General features: G+C 36.8%; 2 protein-coding genes across 2 annotated transcripts in view; both read left to right on the forward strand.

Moving 5' to 3' along the window:
- The window catches only part of LOC107750715 (intestinal mucin-like protein), a 9,482-nt gene extending 6,592 nt beyond the window's left edge, over positions 1-2,890 (forward strand). The window contains exons 10-17 of the mRNA XM_016566228.1: positions 380-617; positions 744-784; positions 905-1,027; positions 1,113-1,211; positions 1,904-2,032; positions 2,139-2,178; positions 2,271-2,394; positions 2,518-2,890. Of these exons, the coding sequence (XP_016421714.1) occupies positions 380-617; positions 744-784; positions 905-1,027; positions 1,113-1,211; positions 1,904-2,032; positions 2,139-2,178; positions 2,271-2,394; positions 2,518-2,734 (1,011 nt within the window). The 3' untranslated portion in view covers positions 2,735-2,890. The remainder of the gene's footprint in view (positions 1-379; positions 618-743; positions 785-904; positions 1,028-1,112; positions 1,212-1,903; positions 2,033-2,138; positions 2,179-2,270; positions 2,395-2,517) is intronic.
- A 2,932-nt stretch (positions 2,891-5,822) lies between these two features.
- The window catches only part of LOC107750716 (Fanconi anemia group I protein-like), a 15,522-nt gene continuing 10,990 nt past the window's right edge, over positions 5,823-10,354 (forward strand). The window contains exons 1-15 of the mRNA XM_016566229.1: positions 5,823-5,921; positions 6,548-6,663; positions 6,800-6,872; positions 7,015-7,145; positions 7,410-7,563; positions 7,857-7,914; positions 8,077-8,118; positions 8,192-8,315; positions 8,411-8,496; positions 8,612-8,744; positions 8,833-8,913; positions 9,087-9,223; positions 9,349-9,529; positions 9,620-9,707; positions 9,811-9,941. Coding sequence (XP_016421715.1) covers positions 6,562-6,663; positions 6,800-6,872; positions 7,015-7,145; positions 7,410-7,563; positions 7,857-7,914; positions 8,077-8,118; positions 8,192-8,315; positions 8,411-8,496; positions 8,612-8,744; positions 8,833-8,913; positions 9,087-9,223; positions 9,349-9,529; positions 9,620-9,707; positions 9,811-9,941 — 1,521 coding nt within the window. The 5' untranslated portion in view covers positions 5,823-5,921; positions 6,548-6,561. The remainder of the gene's footprint in view (positions 5,922-6,547; positions 6,664-6,799; positions 6,873-7,014; positions 7,146-7,409; positions 7,564-7,856; positions 7,915-8,076; positions 8,119-8,191; positions 8,316-8,410; positions 8,497-8,611; positions 8,745-8,832; positions 8,914-9,086; positions 9,224-9,348; positions 9,530-9,619; positions 9,708-9,810; positions 9,942-10,354) is intronic.

A 10,354-nucleotide genomic window follows, 5' to 3' on the forward strand; every position in this document is an offset into this window, starting at 1 on the left:
AGATTCCAGATTTTCAAATAGTTGTATCTCGGCCAAATATTGTCCTATCCTAACAAACCATACATCAATGGAAAGCGTATTTATTCAGCTTTATTCAAATCTCACGATGATGTACATGACACTTATGACTGGTTTTGTGGTCCACGGTCACATATGAGTAGTGCTATTTATATTTGCCTACAAGGTCAAAAAAAAAGAACTGCATACATGGATTATTCCTTCACACTATAACCTGTAGCACGAATTTACAAAATCAATAGAGTGAATTTTCATTTTATGCTGAATTTAAAGAATTAACTGAATAATGCTAAATAATGGCCGAAGCTAAATAATTACCGAAATAGACTTTTAACTAAATTCTCTTGATATTTTGCGGCAGTTCGCTGTGGTTTTCGAGTACAACTGTGAGGAGTGTATCTGTGAAAAGGCCAGCAAATCAGTGACCTGTAAGCCCAAAACGTGTCCCGATATCAACCCTGAGATCTGCACTGAGCCCGGCTTTGTGCTGGTCAACGTCACCAATCCTTCAGAGCCATGCTGCAGTAAACAATGTGCAGTCGGATATACGCCAGTCCTGGAAGTGCCTGATGGAAAATGCTGTCCAGAAATCAAATGCGGTATTGCTATTATTCACACATCAGTTCATTTTTGTGACATTTGTATGATTTTTTTATCTCAGATGGTGTCTGTATCCCTTTAATATCATTCTGTATAGTTTTGTGTTTTGTTGTTTGCCTCCTCAGAGCCAAAGAAAGTGTGCGTTCACAAAAATATGGAATATAAGGTAACTAGAATGACTCGAATATTACTATTTTTTAAAAAATCAAACATTTCTGAGTTTTTTTATTTTAAGTACTAATTAATGAAAGTTTTACATGCTCATCTCTCCCATCACTTCCCCCAGCCTGGTAACAACATCCCCGTCGTTGACTGTCGGGAATGCAGCTGTACGTGGGACGTGGATCCTAAAACGCAGTTGTTCAATATCAAATGTGGATCTGTGCAGTGCAATGAGAAATGTGATCCTGTAAGTTGCGTGACAAGCTTCTGATCAGCTTTTCTCAGGACTGAGTGTAATTTAATTGACTTCATTTGATGTTTATTTTTCACAGGGTTATGAATATGTTAAAACGACCTATGACGACTGCTGTGGAAAGTGTGTGCAAACTCACTGCATCGTCAATAACAATGGCGTCGATAAAATACTGAAGGTAAAGTCAGATGTCAAAGGTTCAGTCGCCTTGAGGTATGGAATATATTTAGGTTAAATGGAACTTAAAGGAATAAATGTTCAAAATGTAAATTAATTATAAATGTAAAAACAAAATACACTCTACATACCCTCATATGTTAAAACCAATATTGTTTTCTTTCTTTGAACACAAAATGAAACCGTTCATGTTGCTTTTTTTTCATACAACAGAAGTGGATTGTCATCATCAGGGACAGAAAAGCATTATTAAAGGGGTCATATGATGCGATTTAAATTTTTCCTTTCTCTTTGGAATCACACCCTTGAGGTATTCAGCCAATCATAACGCACTGGATAGCTGGCCAATCACAGCACACCTCGCTTTTTCAGACCGATGAGCTTTGTAAAAATCAACGCGTTTCAAAAAGGCGGGGCATAGAGGAGAAACAATAATGTACAGTATGTGGAAAATAATGTGTTTTTTTTACTTTAAACCGCATAAACACATTACATTACACCAAATACACAAAATGATGTTCTTTTTAGCAGCATCATATGACCCCTTTAAAGTACTAGTACTGCAGTAATGTCTTTTAAATTTGAGTGAGGAACAGACCCAAATTTAAGCCATTATTCCTTGACAATCTCATTCCTCCTAACAAATCTAACATTTTTGCAATGAATTTGACCTTGTTTTCTTTTGGTTCATAGGAAGGAAAGACTTTGCACACTGCAAATCAGGGCTGTGACAGAATCACGTGTATTAAAGTCAATGGACAGTTCATCACCGACAAATACACAGTCCAGTGCCCTCCTTTCAACATTTCCAACTGCCAGCCTGTCAGTACTTCAAATATCACACAAACACACATTTACATGTTATACTGACTGATCATGGTGATTAAATCACATCGATGACATTCTGCCTTTGTGATTCGCTCTACAGGGCACCGTTCAGCGGTCACCTGATGGCTGCTGCCATGTTTGTGAGTATTTTTTTAAAAGAAAACAATGTGAATTTTGGTTGATTTGAGCCGATGTAATGTGTCTATGTGCGTTCAATTGCTTGTGTTTGAAGGTGTGGACCAAATTAAGGGATGTCAAGTAAAGACCATTCGCGATTACATAAATCACAATGACTGTCAGTCAGAGAAGAGAATGGACCTGACATTTTGTGGTGGAGACTGTACCAGCTTTAGCAGGTGAGTACGTGCAGACTCTGTTGTGAAAACCTACATAAGCTGCATCCTAAATGAAACAGACCCTCTTAAGTGACTGATTTGAAATGTTTTACATGTGTTTTTCTCTCTTTCTCACATACGTAGGTACACTGAACCTGGATTGTCCTCTTGTAGCTGTTGCCAGGCCACTCGCTCAAGTAATCGCACAGTGAATCTTGGTTGCGTAAACGGACACATAGTAACTCACACATACATCCATGTGGAGGAGTGTTCCTGCAGCACAACTAACTGTCATAGAGCAGGAGCGGGCCACACACTCGCTGAAGACAGCCAAAGAAAACGTAGCTTCAGACGTCCGTGAGCAGCAGCAGTGAGTCATCCACTCGAAGACTCTGAAATACGAATTCTTTGAGAAACTTTGTTTGGAAATTAATTTAAAGTGCACATGCTTTAACATTTCTTAAACTTTATCTATAGAGCTTTTCTTTTTTCTTCGTTGGATGAATATGTACCGTTTTGCTTGCTTGAAATTAAAAGCAATTAAAAAGGCATTTTAAAACTAAATGCATGTTTATTAAGTCTTTCAGCAAGAAACTTTTTATAGTTTGTTTGTATGTGGTGTTTATGTATTTATTTATATCTAGCATTTGGTCATGTTCCTGGCGCCATGATCTACTGTTTGGGTTAGAGAAATACTTTAAAAAAATGACCAAATATGAAATTGTATGATGCAATTGAGTTGCTTTGAAATGTTAAGATCATCAAAGCACATACATTTTTAAGTGCACAAATCACCTTGCTGAAATTATCTACTGCTCCTGTTTTTGGATTTTATAGTAGTGTTTGTTTATGGACAGTAAGTGAATGACATGCATTTAATGAAATGCATTTAATGTAGTAATTATCATGGCCATGAGATAGTAAGAGTTCTTTGAAAGTACCAGACATCTCTTAAAGGGATAGTTCACCCAAAAATGAAAATTCTGTCATTAATTACTCACCCTCATGTCGTTCTAAACCCGTAAGACCTTCGTTCATGTTCTGAACACAAATTAAGATATTTTCGATGAATTCTGAGACCTCTCTGACCCTTCATAGACAGCAATGTAATTACCAAGATCAAGGTCCAGAAACGTAGCAAGGAGATCGGTAAAATTATCCATGTGACTTTAGGGGTTCAACCGTAATTTTACGAAGCTACGAGAATACTTTTTGTACACAAAGAAAACAAAAATAACGACTTTATTCAACAATTCGTCTCCTCCGCGTCACCCTGGTGCCATTTTGGAGAATATCCACTGAACGTAAACAGCGTATGCTATTCTGTGTCAGCAGCGTCACACGGATACGTTTTCTATGTTGTTTACGCTTTGATTTGAACGAAAATTTACGTGGATTTACGTGTCAGTGAATCAATGAATACATTAGTTATTAAACAGGATCTGGATCAGCTGGTTGTTCCAGTCATCTTACATTGTATTCTATGGGAAATATTTGAGATATTATTGACTTTCGGTGTTAGCCTAACAAGTGTAGCATGGAACATGCAATGACTATGTTGTACATGGATTTGATCCTGTGTTAAAATAACAAACCAAACAGGAGTTCTAAAGGCAGAAAATTTTATTATTTTATTTGTATGCCAGAGAAAAAAATGCATACACAGAAAAATGCACAGTTGTTGATGCACACTGTTTAAAAAAAAGTGGCCTAACTTGAAAAAAATAAGGCAACTTAATACAATCAATTTGTTAAGTTAACTCAACTAATGACTGATAACTGCTCTTGTTTCTCTAATGAATAACAGACAGTCTATTGAAACTAAAAATTGTTGTCAAGGCAACTAAAAATTGTTAGCATTTAGCAATGTAAGGAGCTGCTGGGAGCTACATGTAAAACAATAATTGTTTTACTAAGTTTTCAAGCTGAAATACAGGCTGGCATCATTGTGCAACATAAAATTGTTTAGATGACTCCATTTGGAAAATCGTTTTTTAACAAACACTCGAGTAAGTTTTGTTAACCATATTTTACTAACCATTTTAGGTTCACACAAAATAATAAACTGACTCCTAAAAACTTTGCTACTTTTTTAACCTTTGTTAGAACAACTTTTTGCAAGTTAGATTTTTCAGTGTGTACTGTAAGTGTGTACACAGAAGCATGCTGTGTTCAACAGAATTGGGTCTTTTCAGGGTTCAAACATTCTGTGTGTTTTGCACAGAGATGCACAATGGTCACAGATGCACAAAGCAATGCTTTAAATAATAATAGTTTAATAATAAATAATGGTGTAATTGTACAGTAAGTAGAAATAGACTTATCCTGTTTTATAATAACTGCTCTCATAACTGACAATCAACAACAAATAATCATATTTCCGATTCCTAAACCAACACGTGTCATTATAGTCTACAGTAGGAAACCTATCAAACAGTGTCATATAGGCTACAGACGATGACAGATAAAATAATTTGTAAACTAATGGAGAGTCCCATTCCATCTAAAATCAACTCACCTATATGTCAAGGAAATCCAGTAGCCATCCACTCCTTTGCCGCCAAGTAAATTACTGAAATGTTTGTACTCCTTCAATATTTTGACTTCACCTGTTGTTGTTCTTCTTCTTCTTGTAGCGTTTATTGGCGGTGGGCAAGCCAACTTTTGGTGCATTACCGCAACCAACTGAACTGGAGTGTGGAGTGACAATGAAAAGGCTTTATAAAAATAAATAAATAAAATTACATACAATTATTCCTTATATTCTCATGAAGATTCCCGTGTCTATTAGATAACTTATCATTCTTCTGAATTTTCTTAATATTAGTTCTAATGTCATATTATTTGCACCTTCTGATTGTATCTTTGTTTCCAGCATCTGTCTCTCTTTACTATATGCTCTACACTGTAATAAAATATGCTCAACTGTTTCGACTTCACCTGTTGCCACCAAGGATCTCTAAAATGTTTCCTCTAGCGGCATCAGACAGAATTGCAAAAAATGGAACAGAAAACAGTTCCATTGGACTGACAAAAGGGTCATTCTGACCGTTTCTATTTCCTTCTAATCTTCTATTTCAGAAACTCGCTCTTTACACAAATGCGTCGCAGTATTAAATGATTTTACAAAAATCGATCCTGTAATCACAAACGTCTGTGATTGGTGTATCCTTGCAAGCGCTGTGAAAAGTTACATGTACCACAAACTAACCCAGGACCAGGTATGGCTAAAAGTTATAACATTATAATCACCCTGGATAATTAACTAAAATAATAATAGGAATAATAAATAGGCAGTGAATAGTAAAAAAATTAATAAATATAAAATAAATAAAAAGGACTGGGTTCAAACCCCGCCCATACGGGCCAATCAAATGTACAGAAGCGACATGACGTAATTGGAAGCGTTTCTTGGACTCACTGGCGGGAGTTTCGGTTGTTATTAAACAAGCTAACGGGTTACCGACTGCAAAAGGCGAGACATCAAGCAATAGTGCTTCTGAAAAGGAACATTTATAAACAAATCCTACATAAAATTCACTAAACAGGCAAGTGTTTGGCACTGTAAATTAAGAATACACACTTAACGCTTTCATATTTCAATATGACAGTGTCTAACGTCTGATAGTTGTTATTGCTACTGTCGTTGTTCTGGTTTGAATGTTTCAGTATAAATAAATATTAGTAAATTGTAATACTTTAACAAGTTATATATTTTAATATTTCACATTTAGTAATTACGTAAATAATGAACATGTATGCATATATAATAAGGTGCATGTGCTGCTTCATAAATGACTCTTTTCTTTGAGTCATTCTTTTCACATTATAAATGGTTATTTATTAGTATTTGTATATTGGTTATAATACCCCTGAGCTGTCAAATAGCAATAGTAAGCAGACAATATGAATTACATTTCTGTCATTCACAATTTAAACACCCCATTTTGTTCTAAGCCTGGAAATCAAAAAAGTCATTTCTGAATAAATGTTTGCAGAAATACAGTGACATTTACTGTGAAATTCAGAAATACATTGACAAATATAGTGACCTTTACTGTCAGCTCCAAAAAAGGGCAAAAAGCACTATAAAGCAGAAATGACAGATTCTCATTTTAGGATGTTGCGAGATCCTTTGAAATTATGTTGTGCTAATGATGATGTACATTCACAGGTCTGTGTACATAGATGTCTAATATGAAGGTTACAGTGGATAAGATCCTATCATTATCAGAAAGTGATGGTGTAGATGAGCTTCAAAAGCATCTCACTTTGCTGTCTGGTGATCAGGTTTGTGTTTAATGTGTTTACTGATATGTAATGAGGCTGCAGTTGATTCAAATAGTCTCATCATGTAATGTGCAAGGCAGCATCTTTAAATTATATGCAGATCACTTTCAGATGTGCTTTTTGTGTCCTTCTAAAGCTCACAACCATGCTTACCAATAGTGCTGTGAAAGGGAAGGACACGGGCGTCCTGATCAAAGCCATTTTTAAAGGTAACACTGTATTCATTCTATTCAATTTGTTCTATTACATTTTTTTATTTATTTAGACTTTTAAGATTTAAAAAATCTTTAGTAACTCTGTGCTGCTTCATCAAATAGAGCTGAATATCAAACTATATGTTTGTGATGTTAGGTTCACCTGTAAGTGTTTCACATGGCGCTAACCGTAGACTGCTTGTGTACAAGCACTGTATTCCACTGTGTGAATCTGGAGACTTACAGACGGAAGTGACGTCAGATATCATTGGGCTTCTGATGTTAGAGGTGAGTTACTTACCATACCGTACACAAATTAATAGCAATGCACTGATTAAAGATCTTGGCTGGTAACCAGTAGGTTGAAGTTTCAAATCCCACATGGGGTGATCTGGAGGACTGAACCTGTAATAAACAGTTTTCTAAATTATTACTGTTATTATTTGTAGATAATGAATCTTTGATGGTTCAAGTCCAAAAACCTGATTTGAAGGGGGTTGAACTTGGTATTAATACTGTAATATGGTAATATGGTTTTCTTCTGTTCCGTAGACGCACAGTCTACCTGGTCATGCATTAGCCACGTTAGCGTCTCTATATGTGGATGCCATCAAATTAGGTGAGATGAATAGTGGGAGATCCCTGGAACTTTTCCCTACAATTCTAACAGCTCTTGCTGCTACAGAAGCATTGGCTTATGGGAAAGGTAAGTTGCTATTTGTTAAGCCCAAAACTGGAGGAAATAGCTCTGTAAAACAGCAAAAAATGATATCTGTTCAAAAAGTGATGCTAATTGAGTAAATATGGATTAAAGACATTTGGAGTAGAGATAAGAAACCTGTAACTTTTTTTTAAGTCTTTTTGACTTGAATTTTCCAAATCAGCATATTTGAATGATTTCTGATTTCTTGTGACATTGAAGACTTGTTTGTTTGCTTATTGATTTTTACTTCATGTTATTATATAGTAGTGTACATACAAGTTTACTTTTTTACTTAGGTGAGCTGAGTGGAGATGAATACAAGAAACAGCTGATCAACAGTCTTTGCTCTAGCAGGTAAAATCTCAATTTTGAGTGCTTTAATAATGGTTTTCAATAACGTAATCCATAAAGACATAAGATTCATGAAATGTGACATTCTCTCCAAGTAATACCAGTTCAGAACAAAAAAGGCAGTCAGTGTTCTGCCTTGAACTAACATATATCCAATTCATGCAGATGGGATCCACAGTGTGTAATACACCTAACGACCATGTTCAGGTATGACATATTTACTGGCTAGTTATCCACTTTATGTCTTGAATATGAAAAAAAAATGTATATTTTGTGTTAGGGATGTTCCGTTATCTGCTGAGGAGCTTCAGTTTTTGATTGAGAAGATTTTACGGATGTTCCTCAAGTTGGATCTACAGGAGATTCCACCTCTGGTCTATCAGCTGCTGCTGCTGACTGCCAAGGTCAGTTTACAGCACTGTTGTTTAAAAGAACTTTAAAAGTGCACAGTGTCTCGATATGGTCAGATTCTTTTTTTTCCCCTTCTTTTAATCAACAGGGCTGTAAGAAGTTGGTTCTAGAGGGAATCATCAGTTACTTCAAGAAGCAAGATCAACTTCAGAAAGAGGAGCAGAGAAATGGAGAGTGAGTAGGACATTTGCTCAAATGGTTTTATTTAATCTGACAGATTTGTTTTTCATTTGACTTGGTGTGTAAAATAAAGACACTTAATGTACACTTATGTATGTATCTGTGTTAGGAGTGAAGATGTGGAGGTGCAGACCATCCCACAGGATCAGCTGCGTCATGTAGAGGGAACAGTCATCCTCCACATCGTCTTTGCTATTCGTCTTGACCATGAGCTCTGCAGGGAATTTTTAAAAAACCTTAAGGTGAATGTCTGTCTGTTTCATGTATATTTATACCCACATAACCTTTTCTTTGAATATCTGTGTGCTAGCTGTTTGTCTTCTTTTGTAGGCGGCCCAAAGTGATCCGTTGTGTCCCTTCAGTATTGCTCTGCTGCTCTCTGTGGCTCGCATACAACGGTATGAAGAGCAGGTACGTCTCCGTTTCATTATTCCTCTTAAAACCTAGTGAGCTGTCTATATGAATCATGAGTGCATTTGAGCATTCAGTGTCTCAAAATTCTTCAAAATGTGCCGTAATTGCTTAAATTGCTTTTATGGTCTCAAACCTTTGTGCCACTCTTTAAATTACCCACGATTGCTTAGGTATTTGAGTTCCTGAAGGGCGCCATCACTAAGAACTTCAAGGATGATCAGATTCAGCACAGTTCTAAGTTTCTGCAGGAACTGCTGCCTCAGGGTAACAGCATCTCCAATATGATTTTAGACACCGTCAAAAACAGGTCTGGTTAAACTGCAGTGCTTTTTGGTTCCTTCATTTATTCACATTTACATTTAGTAAAATTTATTTACATTTAAATTTATTGTGTAGATTTGTTCAATGTGTTATATGTTTATATGTTTGCAGTGTGTTTGGCTGGGATCATGTCACTCAAGGTCTGGTGCAACTGGGGTTTATACTTATGGACTCATTTGGGCCTAAAGCTGGAGCATTTGGGAAGGTCACAGAAGGAACGTCAAGCACGGCTAAAACGCCAAACCAGCTAGCGTGTCGACTTGGTGGACAAGTTCTCCTTGAGAGCTTCAAGGTACAGTATAGTTGTTATCCGATGTTCTTCCACTTGTAATACATAAAGCATGCTCCAAATAATTCAAATGTGTGTTTTCTTTTTGTACAGATGCATGAACCAATCAGAGGCGAGATCCTAGAACAAGTCTTGAACCGGCTGGTGACTAAAACGGCCTCACCTGTCACCCATTTCATTGGTTAGAAGTAGTCTTTTTGCTGATATTTATTCAAGCTTACTCATAGAAGTTTCATTCATATCTGTATTTTGATTTGTTCTTCTTGGCTACATCACTTCCACAGACCTTCTTTCCAGCATTGTGATGTCTGCTCCCATGATCCTCTTGGAATCTTCCTCTAAGGTCACAGAAACATTTGATCAGCTCTCCTACTTGCCTCTCAGCACTGTTGAGGGGCTCCTCAAAGCTGTGCAGGTAACATCTCGACCCACATGAGTATGAGCTGCTGTCACATGATCAAGTGTGTGATATGTTTAACGTTTCCTCTGCTCAGCCTCTGCTCAAAGCGAGCATGTCTATGAAGGATGTCCTCATCCTGGTCCTCCGGAAGGCCATGTTCTCCAGGTAGAGCAAGAAACGGTCCACACATCCAAATGTATTTTCCTCGGTGTCTATTGATGACTAAGTCACAAAAAAATCTTATCTTCTCTCTGAAGTAATTTAGATGGCAGGAAGTCAGCAGTAGCAGGCTTCCTGTTGCTACTAAAGAACTTTCGTATTCTGGGGAGTTTAGCTTCCAGCCAGGCCAGTCAGGCCATTACATCCAGACAGGTAAACAATAACAATCTGCAGACATATGTGCAATGCAGTTTTCATTACATACTCTT

Source organism: Sinocyclocheilus rhinocerous, unplaced genomic scaffold, assembly GCF_001515625.1.
Source record: "Sinocyclocheilus rhinocerous isolate Xijiao unplaced genomic scaffold, SAMN03320098_v1.1 scaffold1143, whole genome shotgun sequence".
In the NCBI taxonomy this organism is placed as follows: Eukaryota; Metazoa; Chordata; class Actinopteri; order Cypriniformes; family Cyprinidae; genus Sinocyclocheilus; species Sinocyclocheilus rhinocerous.